Genomic DNA, 18,898 nt, shown 5'->3' with positions numbered 1-18,898 from the left:
AGCGGTTATCTCTGAATTGAAGGATTCTATTTTTTTTTTTTCGTCTTCCAAGTTTTTAACAACTGGAGACCTGACGTTTGTGGTTAACATTAAGAATTTCTTTCTCCCTCTCCCGAGCCCCCTCCCCACCCCACCCCCCAACCCCGGTCCCCCAAAGAGACGTGCCTAGCGTACATTCAGATAGAATGACAGTCCCAATAACATCCTCTGGAAATTGCATCATATGGATTTGGGCTCACCAAGGACGTTAAACACATCTCAGATAGTTCATTACTTGATCTAGCTAGAGTTGAGTCCAGTCTTCTCCAAAAACTGCTTCGGACCCAACCTGCCCACTAAAACCTCACACGGTCCTGCAGCCTGAGCTCTTGTGCAGCCGAGGGCCCGCGCGTGTGATCCGGAGACACGATCGCAGAGCGCGGGGGACAGGGTTCCCACCTGCGTGAGCTACGCTGGTCTGGCTCCCTAGCAAGGCTTGCAAGGAGGTTCAGGGAGCTGATACTCAAAGCAGAGGTTTAGGTAACAGGAGACGAGGCGAGACAGCATCCCGGGCGATACGCAGCCCTCGGCCCGGGCCCAGAGGCCCAGAGGCCCAGCGGCCCAGCGGCCCAGCGGCCCAGCGGGGCTGCCGGGGGCTCCACAGCGAGCTGCAAGGGGCCGCTGTACACAAACAGGGGCGCGCGGGCGCGGCGCGGGCGGGAGGTCGTCTCCCTCGCGGCGCTCCTTTCAGCGCCGGTACGTCCTGAGGCGGACTCCTCAAGCCCAGGAGGGCAGCCTCGCCCCGGAAGGGGGCGAACCCAAGGCCCCGGGGGCTCCCCCACCTCTAGCCGACCCTCGCCCCCGGAATCCTCGGGCGGAAGACGGCCGCTGCCCAGCGGAGCCGCACTGCGCGGAAGCCCGGCCATCCCGTGGATGCGTCGCTCGCACGCCCCGCGGCTCTCGCAGGAGCTCCTCAGAGGCCTAGCGGCCGCGGCGCGCCCCTCTTCAGCCGACCCAGCCGCCGGGCGGAAGCTGCGGCGGCGCGGCCGGCGAGCGCGGCTGCATCCGGGTCCTTCTCGCCTCAGCCCAATCCTCGGCCTCGTCTCTTCCCACCCTCCGGTTTCTCCGCCCCCCCGCCGCCAATCCCTGATCGGCTCTCAGTCGAACCTGCTGGCAGGGGAGTGAAGGCGGACGGGGGCCAATGAGGCCTCGCTTCCCGTTTGAAGCCTCCAATGAGTGGGCGCCGGAGGCGGGCGCTGCTGGCCAGAAGGTTCGGTTGCGCGTGTGCCATGGACTCAGCCGCCCGGTGATATTGACAATAGGAGAGAGAAAGGGGCATTGACGGGGACCCACCGCGGGTACCAAAGGGCGGCTCTGGCAGCGGCGGCTTCAGCTCCAGCGGCTCCTCCTCCTTCTCCTTCCTTCTCCCGCTGCCGCTGCGGATCCGGTCTTCCTCCCTCCCTTCCCCCCCGCCCCACGTCGCCGCCGCCGCCGCCGCCGCCGCCGCCGGGTCCGGGGCAACGAGCAGAGGCGCCGCCCGCCGGGAATGTGAGCGAGGAGCCACCGGCGGAGCCGCAACGGGGTCGGTGCCGATTTGATGGGACGGGCCCGCGGGGGAGGGTCGTGAGGCCGCCGCCGCCGCCGTCGCCGCCGCCGGAGCGCTGAGCTTCAGGTCCGGCCGTGAGGCCTAGAGGCGCCGCCGCCGCCGCCGCCGCCGCGGAACCGGAGGGACGCCGCGCCGGACAGCCGTCGCCCCGGGCTCCCTGCCGCTGTCCGGACCGCCCCCCGCACGTCGCGGCCCCGCCACCTGTCCCCGCCGCGGCCCTCACGCCGTTCTCCCGCCCCTCGAAACCACAGATCATCTTCGGATTCTTCCCCAGAAGCTTCAAGGTAACTTCGTCCCTCCAGCATCTCGGCTTGCCCGCTCCCCTTGCTCTTCCCCGTCCTCCCGAGGAGGCTGCAGGACACCGGCCTCGGGAAGGCCTGGCCGGGGCACGCGAGGGGTGCGGTGGGGTGGGTGTGGGAGAGGAAGAGCCCGTCCCACTTGTCTGATTTACCTGCAAATGCTTCTGACGATGCCTCTCTTTCACTCTGCCCGTCTCCTCCCCCCCCCCCCCCCCATCTTCCGGCATCGGAGGCAGATTCTTGTCCCCCTTTATCCACTGACGGGGACGGGGGTGGGGGGTGGGGGGGGGAGGAAGCCGGTGGGGGGGGGTTGGTGTAGTGAGCAGGATTCTGTAACAGCTTATCTTCTCCAGGGCTTTGGGGGGTGGGGTGGGGTGGGGTGGGGTGGGAGCAAAGGGAGTATGTCAGCATCCCTACAGACCAACCCATTCCCTGTCTCTCTCCTCCACCCCAGTAACCCCCTTGGATTACCCCGAACCTTGGAAATACCCCGTGCCCGCTGCTTAGACGATGATAAAGCTTCGGGCGTCCCGGTCCAGGGCGAAACCTGTTTCCCCGGGCTTTGCACGGACCCACTGCTACTGCAAGTTCAGTTCTGCAGCGCTTTAGGGTTGAGATGCTTGACGTTTATTCTGGGCCGCGGGCAGAAGGGGCAAATGATGTTAAAAAAAAAAAAAAAAGAAAAATGCTAGCAATAAATCATCTTTAGAAATGGGAGATGAGGAATAAAGAAGAGACAAAAAGAGTGATGGAAGAACAGGATTTACCGAAATCTTGCGTTGTTAGGGTTAAATGAAATCGAAATAATTCACATACCACATTGGAAAAGCTGCCTCTAAATTTACAACATACAAATGTGATGTGGAGCTTCTTGCTGATGCAGTCATTGTGAAAAATTTTAACTGATCTTACTTCTTCTATAGTCATTCATAGTTTGCAATTCCATTTTGAGTCTGTCATATTTTTTTTAAGGCTAAATTAGGTAGATTTTTAAAAACCTAAATTTTTTTTTTTTTTTTTTTTTTTTTTTTTAAGGAGAACCAAACAAAACTTCAAAATTCCAAATGTCAAGATTCTGGGTTTTGATTTTTTTAGTTTATCTTTTTCTGTTTTTTACTGTGTCGGAATCTGGATAATCCAGATAATGTTTTATTCTTGCATGTTCAAGAAGAAACTCACTTACCTTTTAATTTAGAGGTTAAACAGCCCTTATGTATTGGAATGACAGGTGAGTAATTGCATTTCAGTATTTCCCCCATATGCATTATTTTTATTCAGGTCTGCCATTAATCTTGCTTGGAGCCTCCGTGCCATGGAAATGATGGCATCTGTTTAAATTGAAATTGAGCTCAAGACTTGTTACTTTTTAGGAACTAGCCTTCATTTTAATAATTTGAGAGGGATAACAAAATCTGAAAGAACTGTTCTATCAGTTTGAGGGAATGAAAATTAATATTTGACTATGAACTTGAACTCAACTTGGCTGTCTAACTAGTTTGTGAATTTGTGTTTTCATTTCAACTTTGGTGCAAGATTTCATCATAATTAATGACTTAAGATGGCTTCATTCAAAAAGAAGACTTCTTTGAAATGCTCTTAATTATGCCTTTTATGTGTTCTGTTTAAAGTAATCTAACCTGTCCTCATTGGTGGTGTGGTATAGTTTATCATAGCTAACACAGCACATTGCATTAAAAGTCATGCCTGGGTAGTTTTAGTAGTTGTAAATTTCACCTTGCTGTGGTAGATTGGTGTAGATTCTAAAAGTACAATAAGAGTTTTAACTCCAGAGCCCATTTGTAATATTAAATATCTTGGGAAAATGTATTGATGGAAGTTTTCCAGTGGTAGAATAGTTCCAAAATTAGTTCAGGAATCTCAAGATGAGAAGAGCCATGCAGTTAGAAAATGAGTAGATGACGTAGAAGAGTTCTTTAGTGTCAATGAGCATCTTTAATGCTTATCAGAGTGGGAGCGGCACATGCATTAGAACTACAGTACTGCTTATATGGTACTTAAAATACTTTGTTTTTCATCAAATTTTCATGTTTCCCCATTGAACATGCAACTTTTCTTAATTGATTTTATTTGCTTTCTTCATCACATATTCCAATTTTCATGCATATTGTATATGGAAATTTTAGAATTTATAATTCACATGTATGCTTCCGCCTTGGGAATATGTTTATGATACCTCTTTCTCTTCAGTAGGGATATGTCCTCAGCACCAACTACTCCTCCATCAGTGGATAAAGTAGACGGATTTTCTCGGAAGTCCGTCAGAAAAGCCAGACAGAAGAGGTCGCAAAGTTCCTCACAGTTTAGGTCTCAAGGCAAACCTATTGAGTTAACACCTCTGCCGCTGCTAAAAGGTAAGGCTCATGGCCAGGTGATGGATTCCTTTCTAGTTGATCATTTTGTATCTACATATAATTTCCTTTTTGTAGAATTTCATATTTGTTAAAGGTCTGTGTTGCAAATTGAAGGGATGGGAGATTTCAGACATGTTGAAGTTACTGCTATATGGGCAGATACACCCACTTTCCAGTTTAAAGGGCTCAATTTAATATAAATAGCTGTGGACAAATGAAATCTATTTTCAGGAAGATCTCTCACATTGATAAAGAGGGAAACTGAATGCCAGAGAAACTGTAAGATGCCTAGGTCTGTGTTTTACATTTTTTTTCTGTTGACATTTATATGTATATATATGTATAGTATGTGATAACAGCTACAAATTGTACAGTTTTAGTCACAGGAAGTAGACCTACTAGAGGAGATGGTACCATTAACTTAGGAGATGGTATTGTAACATAGAAAATCATGTTTGAAAGAATTCATTTTTAAAAATCAAGAAAAAGTGGTCAGGTAGTAATTGCATCTCCAGATAATACATTTAGAAAACCTGATAAACATAAACATAAAAACTACTTTTCTCTTTCCTTTGGGATAAATTAAAAGGACAAGTTTTTAATATGAAAATTGCCTTTTTTTTTTTAAATATTAAAGAGCTTAGATGACTTTTGTAGTTTTATTTTTTTATTTTTTTATTTTTTTTTAATTTATGATAGTCACAGAGAGAGAGAGAGAGAGAGAGAGGCGAGCAGAGACAAAGGCAGAGGGAGAAGCAGGCTCCATGCACCGGGAGCCCGACGTGGGATTCGATCCCGGGTCTCCAGGATCGCGCCCTGGGCCAAAGGCAGGCGCCAAACCGCTGCGCCACCCAGGGATCCCGAAAATTGCCTTTTTTAAATTAGACCTTTAAATTTTTGTTTGTTTATATGTGGATGTTTCCTGTTCTTTTTAATTTTCATCTGTTTGTTTTATGTTTATGAACAGGCATGTTTGAAATACATCAGAATATAGCATGTATTTACAGCTTGGGAACTATCAGAATCTGCCTTTGAAAGTAGATTTTTATCTCCTGAACACTTAGAAAAGTGAGGAGAAAGGGAACATGAACAAAACCAGTGTACTTCCATAGCTCAGAGGAAATCAGAAAACCTGGTTTGCTGGTTCGTTAGTGAACATTTACTTCTGTAACAGTTTGTGAAATTAGAAGGCATTATGAGAAATACTGAAGTTTGACCAGAAAAGATCCTCAAAATTTAGAGAAGGGTATTTCAGGCTTCTATTTTTCCACATATGGACTTTTTTTTTTTTTTTTTTAAGGGAGGAAGAGTCATAAATGAGATTCTGAGGTTTATACTTGGTATTAGTGGAAAGTAAATGAATTCTGATTATAATAAAGATATATCTACTAGTCAGCAAAAAGATGAGCTCTTATGAGTTTGTAGGGGAGGAAAATTTAGGTAAAGGTTTTGCTGGTAAAAATGAAAAAGTCTTTGTGAGGCTTTAGAAGAAAAATGAGGGAAAAACTCTAGAGATAAAACTAATCATGTTTGAAATACAAAGTTGAGAGGCATATGGATTCTTTAGTAACTTATTTAATCGGAACTAGACATATAATAGCTATTAGCATGGTTATCTGGCCAAGGACTTTATTTTGAGAAAGCAGATTAAGCTTTTTGAGGTTTAGAAAGAATTTTAAACTTTATTGTTACATTCATTTCTTGGGGCTCATGGTAAACATTTAAATTTGAACTGACTACTCATTGGTTTTGCGGGTAGTGAAAAGGCATGCCTGGGAAGAATTTGGCATATTTTAAGATTTTGTTGTTCCTTGTCTCATTTTTTTATCATGGTAAAATATACCTAACAACAAATTGACCAGTTTAACTATTTTTAAGCATGCACTAAGTGTGACATTAGGTACATTTACACTGCTGTGAATCCATCTCCACCAACTATCTCCAGAACTTCTCTATTTCCCTGCAACTGCAACTGTATCCATTAAACACTAACCTCCCACTCCACCCTCGCTTAGCCTTAGCCCCTTGGTAAGTAACCACCATTCAGTTTTCTACCTTTATGAATTTGATTACCCTAAGTCTTTTGGTGGCTGGATTATTTCACTCAGCAACATGTCTTCAGGGTTCATCCATGTTGCAGTATATGTTAGAATTTCCTTCCATTGAAGCCTAACTAATAGTCCCCTGAGTGTATACACCATATATTATTTATCCATCTGTCAGTGGACACTTGGGTCATTTTCACCTTTTGGTTATTGTGAATGCTGCTATGGACATGGGTGTACAAGTGTGTCTGAGCCCCTGCTTTCATTTCTTTTGGGGACATGCCCAGAAGTGCAATTGCTGGATCATATATTTAGTTTTTTGAGGAATTGCCAGACTGTTTTCCATAGCAGCTGTACCATTTTACCTTCTTACCATCAGTGCACAAAGGTTCCAATTTCTCCACATCCTCACCAATACTTGTTATTTTCTGTGTTTTTGATAATAGCCACCATAATGTGTGTGAAGTGGTATTTCATTGTGGTTTTGATTTGCACTTCATTTCTGGCTAATGAATGATGTTGAGCATCTTTTCATGTGCTTATTGGCCATTTGTATATCCTTTTCTCATTTTTTTTATTTTTTATTTTTTTCCTTTTCTCATTTTTAAGTGAAGTCTGATAATATTGAAAAATTTCCAAGAACTTTGCTTTCCAGGAATATGATTTTTGTGACCTTATGTATTTTGCCAGCATGGGAGAATTGGAGAGTAACAGGACCATATCGTACTAGATATATGCACAGCTTAATTCCAGACAGACTGAAAGTGATGCTTGTATAGCAAGCATATTCTGGGAAAATATTCTGGAAAGCACTCCACAAATTAGATTTCTCTGTCTATAGAATAACAAAGTCTGATGTAGGTTTCAGAAATGTTTATTTGCTCTTTTTAGAGAATATAAAAGTTTGTTAAATGACATTTGTTTTTCTTAGAATGGATTGAGTTTTATTTGTGTGTTATCTTCTCAATAACTTTAGGAAGTAATTTATGGCATATAAAGAAAATATAGGAGGAATTTCTTTATTTTTCTACCATTTCCTTAGAAGAGATCAGAATAAATTATGTGCGCATGCCAAAGGATAGTTATTGATTTAATTTTCTGTAGTACTACTTTGACCAAATTGGAAGATTTGAGTTAATTTTATTTTGCAGTATAATATAAATGGCAGTTGAATTTTGTGGGTTGCATTAAAGAAGAAAGTAAAATTCATGGCCTCAAGATCTTTAATTTTAGAGGAGTTTGAAAATGGAAATTGTGTTGTTTTATAACTCGTCTTTTTAATACATAATTTTTGAAAACTCAAACATTAGGTTCATTAATGATCACTTGTTTTGTGTGTATCCATTATCAGAATGTTTATCATATGCATCATAATATTTGACTGACTTATAAGTAATACGACCATTAGTATTTTATTTATTTATTTATTTTAAGATTTTATTTATTTATTCATGAGAGAGACAGAGAGAGACAGAGACATAGGCAGAGGGAGAAGCAGGCTCCATGCAAGGAGCCCGACATGGGACTGGATTCTGGAACCCCAGGATCACACCCTGGGCCTAAGGCAGGCGCTAAACCGCTGAGCCACCCAGGGATCCCCAACCATTAGCATTTTAAAAGTCTCTTCACTTGCAGAACTTAACCAAGTAAAAGGAAAGATTTGTCTTTTTTGTGTCTTTTCTAATGGGGAGGGTTTTGAAATTTCTATCAACAATGTTTTCTCTATAGAGAGCAATGCCAGCAGGTTGTTTTGTGTACATAGCTGGCTTTTCCTCAGCTACTTATAATGAGGTAGAGACTTTTGAACTTTCTCCACCTTTATGTACTTTTGAAAATATTTTCAGAGAGTCCTAAAGGTTTTGAGCTTGAAGGACTTTTACTCAAGAGAAATTTAGTGAAGGTTTGAGTGCTTTATGTAGAGACTTGGGTACTTTCCTTGTTCCTACATAGCATGACATGAAGCAAGCTCTGATAGTTATTTATTTTAATAAGGACAAGTACACTAAACACTTAGGGAATAGACATATACATTTATAATAATAATAATAGTAATAGTAAGTAGTAGGAGCAGTAGTAGTACTGCCAGATTAGGTGATTTGTTCTCTCCCCACTCCATCCTTCCATGCCGTTTCCTTCTTACTTTGACTTTAAAAGCTTATACAGGTTTAGGTTTGAAATGTTTTTGAAAAGTACCACCTCTTTGAAGATGGGATTATGTGAGAGTGGTGTCATTATTTTTAGCCTCATAACTCCCCTTATGTTTTTGAGACATTTTGCTAATAGTTTGGACATTCAGTATTAAACTTTCCAAAAACTGTGATAACTGGAGGTACTCTTCAGAAACTCTGCCTCTGGGTGTTAAAACTTTTAGATACGTAATACTGTGTTCCTATAAATTTCTTTAATGAAAACTTTTTTTTTTTAATCTCTAGGCTTGTGATTCAGCTTACATGTTTTTTAGGGTGACAGTTTGTGATGATTTTAAAAATCCCAATTTAAAACTAGTGTTTAGGGGCACCTGTGAATGGCTCAGTGGTTGAGCATCTGCCTTTGGCTCAGGTCATGGCCCCGGGGCTCTGGGATCAAGTTCTGCATCAGGCTCCCTGCATGGAGCCTGTTTCTCCCTCTGCCTGTGTCTCTGCCTCTCTCTCTGTGTTCCTCATGAATAAATAAAATCTTAAAAAAACAAACAAACTAGTGTTTAAGCTTTTCTAGCTTTTGGGTGGGATAATTTTTTTTTCATCCATATCTGTTTCATATAGTGTAAACAAGGAATATGCAGAAGTAATTCCCAGTTTTTTTAATTGGTTAGTGCTCTGAAGTGTATTTATAATAAGAATAGTTTCTTAAGGAATAATGTCCTTTGTTTTAGTGTTTACCATCTTCCTTGTACTGTGCAGTGTCACATGAGGGAAAGTACATGGGCCTTGTTGCTTGCAAGAGTCCTCATTCACTCACTAGTTGTGTTTTCTGGGACAAGTATGTTAACTCCTGAGAGCCTTGGTTTTCTTGTCTACCAAATGGGGATGGTTATAACAGTCAATAAATGTGACAGTGCCACGTTCAATAAATCCTAGCTACTGTTATTTAACTGGGCTCTTAGAAGTTAAAATATGAATAATGTGGAATTATTTCACTTTTTATATTTTTTCAGCAAAAAGTTGAAATTGGAAATCTCTCAGAAAACTATGAAACACGACCATAGTTTTGTAGGGGTGAATCTTTTTCAACCAAAATATTTGAAGAAACAGTTTACAAATGTATTGCACTTTGTAGACTAGTTATTTTAAACACCTTTTTTGGAGATTTTCACTGAATACATTGGTATCCTGCTACATTTTTTAGTGTATTCGTTTTTTTTTAATTTATTCATTTTTTGAATAGATAATGTAGTTATATGGTTCAGATCTCAAAAAGTACAAAGTACTCCTTTTTTTTTTTTTTTAAAGATTTTACTTATTCATGAGAGACACAGAAAGAGAGGCAGAGACACAGGCAGAGGGAGGAGAAGCAGGCTCCATGCAAGGACCTTGATGTGGGACTCGATCCTGGGAATCCGGGATCAGGCCCTGAGCCAAAGCAGATGCTCAACCACTGAGCCACCCAGGCGTCCTGAAAAATCTTCTTCCTGACATGGTTCTCCTGCTTGCCCTTTGCAGAAGCAACCAGTCATGATATTCTTCTATAGAAGATAAAGACATTCTTAAACCCTTCATTGATTTTGAAATGTGTTTTGCAGCCCGAAATTATGTGCATATTTTGTATATGTATGTCCCGTTTTTAAATGGGAGCATTACATAGTATTTTTCGGATTCTTTTTTTTTTTCTATTTGATTTATTTTTATTGGTGTTCAATTTACCAACATACAGAATAACCTCCAGTGCCCGTCACCCATTCACTCCCACCCCCCGCCCTCCTCCCCTTCTACCACCCCTAGTTCGTTTCCCAGAGTTAGCAGTCTTTACGTTCTGTCTCCCTTTCTGATATTTCCCACACATTTCTTCTCCCTTCCCTTATATTCCCTTTCACTATTATTTATATTCCCCAAATGAATGAGAACATATAATGTTTGTCCTTCTCCGACTGACTTACTTCACTCAGCTATTTTTCGGATTCTTAAAGCGGTGTTCAAAAAGGGTTAAGAACCACTGATCTAGTTTGTACCTTAAATTAATGATGCATGTTCTTTTGACAATGAAATTGGCATGTGAATATTTGTGTCTGGTTTTAAAAAATAATTGTAAGTTTTCCTTCTGAACTAGAAGAATATCTATGAGGTCAGAGGTGTTAACTTTCAACTTTGCAGCCTTTGAGACAATGTAGCAATATTTTTCTTTTTGGAAGAAATTATAAGATTTTTCACAAAACGAAGAAGTATCAATTGCACTGTTTTCATGTGTGAAAGATTATACTTAGTTGTAGTGAGGAGGTATTTCATTTACTTTTAGGGAGAAATATTATTTCTTGATATATCCTAATAGTTTATAGCATAGAGAAAATTTCCATACAGAGTTGTTTGTGGGCCAGAAGATACTGAGAGTAAGCATACCTGATTAATCATTTAAAAGTAGGATAGCAACTTGCATTCATATCCCATTCCATCTGAGTATGATAATTACTACTTAGTTCTTAACCTTGGGTTCGTGGGTGTCTGGTTGAGGATAGGATATGGGCTTTGTGGGTGGGCTTTCAGGTTCTAAGACCCTCCTAAAATTAAAGTATCTGTCGATGTGCATTCTTTTTGCTGAGCAGAGTTCACTGCTTTCCTCAGATTCTGGAAGATTTAGCTCTTCCCTTCTTGTTCTTTCCCCATAGTTAAGAGCTTTGAGTTAGACCAAAAGATTGGGAATTGTATTCTTATTTTCTGAGTATCATGTTAACTGTATTTAGACACAGATGCATTTGACACTTAACAGTAAACATGTTAAACTATAAACAGAATTCATCGTAATGTGGGTCTCTCCAGGATATGACTCAGCCCAGGCATAAAATATTGAGGTGCCAAATGAGTCTTCTCATAAGGTAAGGTGTCCTTTTCTACCTAGAACTTTCTTTCCCTGACTTCATATCATTCTTCAAGTTTTATCTCACCATGGGACTTAGTAAGTGTCCCTCTTGACTTTTAAAAATAGTCTTTGAAGTTCCTAACAGTCTATTGTATCTTACATTATAATCTTTTTTTTTTTTAAGATTTTATTTAGACACAGAGAGAGAGGCAGAGACACAGGAAGAGGGAGAAGCAGGCTCCATGCAGGGAGCCCGATGTGGGACTTGATCCCGGGTCTCCAGGATCACACCCCAGGCTGCAGGTGGCGGGCACCAAACCGCTGCGCCACCAGGGCTGCCCTTATATTTATAATCTAAAATTATTTTTCTTTGTTGGTTCACTTATGTGTTATCTGTTCTCCTCCCCCATTAGAATATAATCTTCAGTGTAGAAACCTTGTTTCTTTTACGTCCAGGGCTTAGATCGGCTTAGAACATCATTGGTGTTCAGTAAATATTTGTTAGCCAATTAATTACTATTGTTAGTTGACATCTAAATTATTAGTAATAGTGTAGACATTTATTTTCCTTAGTATTAAAGTTTTTTTCCCCAAAATCCAGGTCATGCAAGTTTTATTTTAACTTATAATTTACACAAAGTTACAGATTTGTTTAATGAAGACTTTATTTTTAGAGGATCAAATTCTTGAGTGCTCACTTAAAATCCTGAGTGAGGCTTTATGCTTTGGTAATTCTGCTTGTTTTAGGTTAAGAACAGAAGTATCTTGTGGAGAGAGGATGGAATGGATTTTGTGTGACATACTAAGTGATTCCTTTTACTTAGGGGATTCATCACTTGGTGTTTTGCAGCAGATGTTAAATATAGTGGAACACTGTTTTTCTGCTGATGTTTGAGGACTGAACTGTGGGCTAATCAAATCACCAGACTTTCTTTACATAGTTTAAGAGGGAATACCATAGCTGAATATTAATTATAATGGGCTTTCAGAGCAAGGTTTTATGGTTAAATTTTCTCATCTTTAAAGCTTACTTTATAATGATGTTAGCTCTTAATATTAATTAGATTTTGTAGTGCTTGCAAAAGAACAGTAACGTTTCTAGATATTTCTAAAATGCTGGGTAAGATAGTTCTTTGGTTTGTTTGCAAATGATGACATGACATCCTTTTTTACTACTTAAAAGTACTTTTCTACTCTTTTTTGAAAATTTTCTGAAAACAAATATGGGATCTTATTTTTACGTTGCAGTAGAATTAAGCATATGATGAATATATTGATTGGATGATATGATATTATGTTATATTTTTGCTTAACCTAGAACAATATATATGTAATATATACAACATGTTTTAAAACTTTTTTTAAAAAGATTTTATTTATTTGCGTGAGAGAGCAGAAAGCATGTGAGAGAGATCATAAGCAGGAGGGAGGGGTAGAGGGAGAAGCAGACTCTCTGCTGAGCAGATAGCCCAATGTGAGGCTTGGTCCCAGAACCCTGGATCATGCCCTGAGCCAAAAGCAAAGGTTTAACCAGTGGAGCCTCCAAGTGCCCCTATATATAAGCATGTTATCTAAGTAAGGCAGGTGGCCTCCCTAAGGTAAGAAAGGAGGCCCCAGGGCCACACACCCCTAGGTTTGAATTTTGAGTCTGTTCACAGCTGCGTGATTTTCTTTCTTTCTCTTTTTCTCTTTGCTTCGCTTCGCTTCTCCTTTTTCTTTCTTTCCTTCCTTCCTTCTTCCTCTTCTTTCTTTCTTTCTTTCTTTCTTCTTTCTTCTTCTTTCTTTCTTCTTTCTTTCTTTCTTTCTTTCTTTCTTTCTTTCTTTCTCTTTCTTTTCTTTTCTTTTCTTTCTTTTTTTCTTTTCTTTCTTTCTTTCTTTCTTTCTTTTCTTTTCTTTTCTTTTCTTTTGATTTTATTTATTCATTCACGAGAGACACAGAGAGAGAGAGAGACAGGCAGAGACACAGGCAGAGAGAAGAAGCAGGCTGCATGCAGGGAGCCCGATGTGGGACTGGATCCCGGATTTCCAGGATTAGGCCCTGGGCTGAAGGCGGCGCTATACCGCTGAGCCACCCGGGCTGCCCAGCTGAGTGTTTTCTTCTATCTCGCAATTGGGAGAGTATTAGAACCCACATCATATAGTCAGACTAAGTGCCATAAAGTAGATAAAGCACTTATTTCAGTGTTGGATACATAGTAGGGGTTGAAGAATATTAATTGTTATAATTGCAGGAAAAAACTGTGGAATAGGAAAACGCTTCTCTTTGTCAGTTGATTTTTGATTCTCTTAATACTTTACATGGATTGTTTCCATTTAAGGAAGAAAAATATGGAGTATGTAGAGCTGTGGGAATCAGACTTTTAAAGTGAAAAGGAGAACTAGCTTTTATGGAATGAATAGTCTCAGCATTACTATTTAGTTAACGTCAGTTTCAGACTGGCTTCTCATTTCAGGAATAAGAACATAAAGTGGCTAATGTAATTATTTCCAAGGGAAATTCCTCTCATGGAGGATTACCAGGTAAAATTATTGTTTGATAAATTTATTTTGGAAGTAATCCACTAGGACAGGATCTCTAATCTTTTTTTCTCATTGCTTATTCATATCAGTAACAATAATGTATATATGTGTTTATACATTGTATACAGGTGCTATTTTACATATATACAATGCACGTTAAGAAAATACACAAATATAGAAAGTTAAAAAAAGATGATACTGCAATATAAAGTGTATAGACGATCTAATATTTAATTTTGGTGCTTCCTTTTCCTTTACCCATTCCCTCCAGCACAGGTACTGGCTCTGAGCACATCTTTATATTCAGATTTTGTTTGGAAGAGAGGAACTCTTCAGTTTAGAGCCTTGTTTTTTAGCATTTTGTTTTAAGCCTGAGAGATGTGAAGAGTGGAATGAGAAAACTTCTTTTTTTATGTTCTTGAGGTTTTTGTCCAGGTTTTGAATTTATTGCACCTTAAAGAAACAAAATCTGAATTGAAGATTTTGCCAGTTTGAGAATTATCATAGATGGTTCTTTCTTGAGGGCGCTTGTCTTGCTGTTGACGGGTGGGTTTTAGAGGCCCTCAACTCTTTTGAAATTCAGGCAGTATTTAGTGTCCCTGGGCAGAGGGTCATTTTTCTGGACAAAGGGTTCACAGCTCTCATCAGATTCTCAAAGGAGCTTCCCTGAAAGCTAGGAGCTACTGCTTTGTGGTGGGTATCTAGTTTCTTCACTTGAGGAGAGAATTTGTTGTATAGTCCCTCTCTGTAGAAGGGAGATCTCTTGAGAAAAAACTTCTGCACGTCTCTCTTGACTTTAAGTTCTTTTGATACCAATTAGAATTTTTAAAGGTATTTGAAAGGTGGTCACATGACTCTAGCTTGGTTGTTTGGAACTTTTTGATCAGTATCATTTGAAAATTAAGCTGAATAAATACTACCAATGGTAAACCAGAATGTACCTGTAAAAAAGCATTTATACTAGAGCTGTGGATCTGGAAGAAGCCAGGAGAAGAAACTCAGGTTACCTTTGCTGGTGAAGAAGTAGTTTAGCAACCAGCAAAGGAGGTTGGGAAGGAGTGGGAGAAGGAAAGCAGTATCTATAGGTTCCACTGTGTAGCAGGTGATGTACTACATGGTGTCGCATTGAAGCTTCACAACAAAACCAAGAACAAGGCACGTTTGTTGTTAACTGAGGGCTGTGTAATTTGCCCACCCTTTCAGAGAGAGCCTGGCCTGTCTAGTTGCAGAGCCAGTACCTTCTCTATTTATATGCATGAACATAGGTGAGCACTAGAGATAACCACCATCTTGCTCATGCTGTACTAGGAAGATTTACCAAGGGAACCATTTTACTACCTCTTGCAAGAACCTTGAAAATTGTGAGGAGACTGAAGTGATGAGAAGTGAAGAGAAGGGGTTGGCATCCCCAGGCCAGTGGCAACCCTGTGAGTGGTGGGTGGTGGTGGAAAGAGTCATGGAAGAGCAGCAGGCCTCAAAGTCGGCTCTTTAGAAAGGCCGGGCAGTGCTGCCAAGAGGCAAGAAGGAAGGGTAGCCAGGCATCATGATGGCGAGGGTGGGGGAGGTGTGGAGGAGAGGAGGAAGATGCCACTCTGGATCCTGTGGAACTCATGTGCTGTCGTGATAAAGTCATGTCAATTGTTGAGTGGTTTGGGTTGGCAAACCGGTAGCAGTGTGGCAGTGGTGTTCTTTACCATTCATCGTTTATCTTTACATCTTTGGGAACTAGCTTAACTAGGAAAGGGTGTGAGTTCAAGTCAAGGTGATAATCCTGGCTTTGTGACTTGAAATCAGGTATTTAATGTTTTTGGAGCTTTAACCTCTATTTTTGTAAAATGGGACTCACAGTTCCCAAGGTGGTTCTGAGGAGTGAGATAATGTGAGTAGGTTGCCTAATGTATGGTTGGCATATTGCTTCCCTTATCTTTCTGTTTGTCATTGATCTTTCTTTGAGTCACTCCTAAGGACTAGATCTTGTTTCAGATCTTGAGAGGGAAGAGGTCTGGTAAAAGTTCATCCATTCATGTAGGCATCATGAAAGACTTTGACCTTATGGTGATATAACATTTTAATTGAATTAGTTCATGGTTGCTGGTGCTGGAACACTGTTCAAAGTAAAATGTTAAAACATTAAAAAACATGGATAAAATTGGGACTTGGCAGCATTTCAGGAAAAGTACTATCTTCTGCTAAGGAGGATACAGGCTTTGGAATTAGCCTTTTACCGGAGTGCCTCCAGAAGACAATATCTGGAAATGGAAGGAGGTACCTCCTTTCCATATGTTATAAGGAATTCAGAATGGGTTCAGGCTTCTGAGGAGCTAGCTATCTTCTACTAGCAGTTTGGAAATCATAGCAAACATTTTTCTTTTTGAATGAATATTTTTAAATCAAGGACATTTGTAGCAAAAAGGAAGTTCCTTTTGAGAGTCAGAAGCCTACTTTGTCGCATCAAGTTAATTTTTCTGAAAGATAGTGATGTATCCAAAGGACTGGTGTTTTTACCCAATTTGTGAGCAAAAGTCAAAACGAAAGCAGATTTATACAAAGAACTTTTTTTTCTTTCTTTTTTTTAAAAAAGATTTTATTTATTTGAGACACAGAGAGAGGGAGAGGCAGAGACACAGGCAGAGGGAGAAGCAGGCTCCATGCAGGGAGCCTGACGTGGGACTTGATCTTGGGTCTCCAGGATCAGGCCCCGGGCTGAAGGCGGCACTAAACCACTGAGCCACCGGGGCTGCCCTTACAAAGAGCTTTTTAAAAATAAAAGGAAGTTTCAGTACTCTGTACTGCGCTGTCTTCCATGCATCCTTCTATCTTTACTTCTTCATTTACAACTACTATAACTAACAAGAATCCTTGATGGTAACCAGTCATCTAGAAATAATTTAGAAATAATATTCATTTCACTTTAAGAAAACTTGAACACATCATTTTAATAAAAAACAGTTGAGCTGGGACGCCTGGGTGGCTCCGTGGTTGAGTGTCTGCCTTCAGCTAGGACGGGATCCTGGGGTCCTGGGATCGAGTCCCACATCAGGCTCCCCATGGGGCGCCTGCTTCTCCCTCTGCCCGTGTCTCTGCCTCTGTCTGTCTCTCTCATAAATAAATAAATAATAAATAAAATCTTTAAAACAAAAAAAACCCAGTTGAGTTGAAGTTCTGAAATTCAGTAGTTCTAAAATTTATCTGGCATGTGGCTGGATCTAGGGGGAGATCTGTCTGTAAGATTTCAGGTAAAAGTAACTTTGACATAACCTTTGGCTACTGAGGAAACTTTGCTTTACTACCTAGATTTAGTTATTCCTCAGAGATGTTGGATAGGGCTATATTTTGTTGTATTTAGATTTATATCTTAACATTGTAAAAGGCATTTCAACTAATGGTGGAACTTATTTAGGCTTTTCTGGTTCAGTGGGCTGTTCTAGAAATGGCATATACTTTAGATACCTTTGGGCTTAGGAGTGGTGGATCCTGTACTCATACTCTCGAATTATGGTGAGGTTTAAATGAAATGAATTGTGTGCAAATGTTTTTCAAAGTGCGTATGAAGCAAATAGCTTTAAAAAGAGTCTGTATGTGGTCTGGCTAAATAGTCTCCTCCAAGGGCCTTATAGTCTCATTTTTGTAATTGTTCAGTGGAAGGTATGACTCACTTCATTCACTCATCAGATTTCTACTGAGCAGTGTGAGGCACCAGGCACTGTGCTGGCAACACAGTGGTGAGCAAAAGAAGGTTGATGTGGTTCCTCTAAAAAGGCCATTGTAGCTGGAGGTCAGAGATTGATGAAGCTACTTAGGTTGTTGGAGCCAAATCATTCTGGCTGGGTTAGTTTGTCCTGATTCTAGGAGCATTTGTATGTATCTATAAATATATGATTGTTGAATATATAAATCACCCATTAAATCCCCTACCCAGTCAGGGGGAATAATATATTTTCCCCTCATGTTTATATGTCGTGTTAATCTTAAAATTGTTTTTGTTCTGTAGGATACTTAATAGTGTTATAATTACTTTGAGATAGTCTTATTTTTGGAGTTGGAATTTTAAAAAGTTCTCTTATGATATCATTGGGCTTGTTATTTTATAATACTGAGGTTTCTTTGAAAACAACTTAATCATTGCTTGCTTAAAAAAGCAATACCAGGTTACTTCCTGGCTATAGACCTGAAATGTACAAAATGTTAAAAACATACCAAGTCCCTTTAAAACTAAGTAAAATCCATCTGTGGGTCTACCCATATGCTCTATAGATGGCACTGTATTATTAAAGTACATGATCTTAAGTTCTCATGTGTTTTAATTCACTGTTTCATGAACTGCTGCCTGGAATAGTGGGGGACATAATACAATAGATTTAATTCATTAAGAAAATAAAAGTTTAGAAGATTAGAGCTGGAATTACTGTCAACACCAATTGATGTTCATTAAAGGAGAATGCAGGCAACAGTAAAACCACAGTTAGGCAAAGCAGTTAACATTGGTGGTGCTATGGTTTCTGTGAAGATTGGAAAAATAAATAATTGCAAGTATTTTAAATTTGGCAAAATGAATGAAGTTAAAAAAGTGAATCTACCTCCTTATCACTAGCTAATTTTAAGTTTTCCCAAGCTATTATGATTTAAATTATTGATTGTTATCTGTGCTGCATTCTCTGGGTGGTAAAAATTGGGTAGAGTATGTGCTTTAGAACCAGTGCTGGAAGCAGAACTGGATTTGTGATGGTTTACATAAGGTGGAAAGCATCATCTAGGATTATCTCAGACTCTTACCTGTGGGAGAGTCTAACAAAATAAATAAAAGAACTATAGAGTTTGGAGTGTCTTTCTTTTTTTCTTTCTTTTCTTTCTTTCCTTTCTTTCTTTCTTTCTTTCTTTCTTTCTTTCTTTCTTTCTTTCTTTCTTTCTTTCTCTTTCTTTCTTTCTTTCTTTCTTTCTTTCTTTCTTTCTTTCTTTCTTTCTTTCTTTCTTTCTTTCTTTCTTTCTTTCTTTCTTTCTTTCTTTCTTTCTTTCTTTCTTTCTTTCTTATTTGTTCATGAGAGACACAGAGAGAGAGGCAGACACATAGGT

At 40.2% G+C, this 18,898-nt stretch overlaps 2 protein-coding genes across 4 annotated transcripts in view; one reads left to right on the top strand and one right to left on the bottom strand.

Moving 5' to 3' along the window:
• Positions 1-2,027, bottom strand: part of LOC118355576 (uncharacterized) — a 34,050-nt gene extending 32,023 nt beyond the window's left edge. The window contains exon 1 of the mRNA XM_049113242.1: positions 439-2,027. Coding sequence (XP_048969199.1) covers positions 1,275-1,841 — 567 coding nt within the window. The 5' untranslated portion in view covers positions 1,842-2,027 and the 3' untranslated portion in view covers positions 439-1,274. The remainder of the gene's footprint in view (positions 1-438) is intronic.
• Positions 1,733-18,898, top strand: part of PPP2R5E (protein phosphatase 2 regulatory subunit B'epsilon) — a 144,586-nt gene continuing 127,420 nt past the window's right edge. For 2 of the 3 annotated variants that reach the window (XM_035720203.2, XM_025442881.3), the window contains exons 1-2: positions 1,733-1,869; positions 4,093-4,256. In XM_035720203.2, the coding sequence (XP_035576096.1) occupies positions 4,100-4,256 (157 nt within the window). In that variant the 5' untranslated portion in view covers positions 1,733-1,869; positions 4,093-4,099. The remainder of the gene's footprint in view (positions 1,870-4,092; positions 4,257-18,898) is intronic. The other variant, XM_025442882.3, reaches the window with a different exon arrangement.

The sequence above is a fragment of the Canis lupus genome, chromosome 8 (genome assembly GCF_003254725.2).
Source record: "Canis lupus dingo isolate Sandy chromosome 8, ASM325472v2, whole genome shotgun sequence".
Classification (NCBI taxonomy): Eukaryota; Metazoa; Chordata; class Mammalia; order Carnivora; family Canidae; genus Canis; species Canis lupus.
The sequence above is the reverse complement of the archived record's forward strand: the minus strand, read 5'-3'. Positions and strand labels throughout refer to the sequence as shown.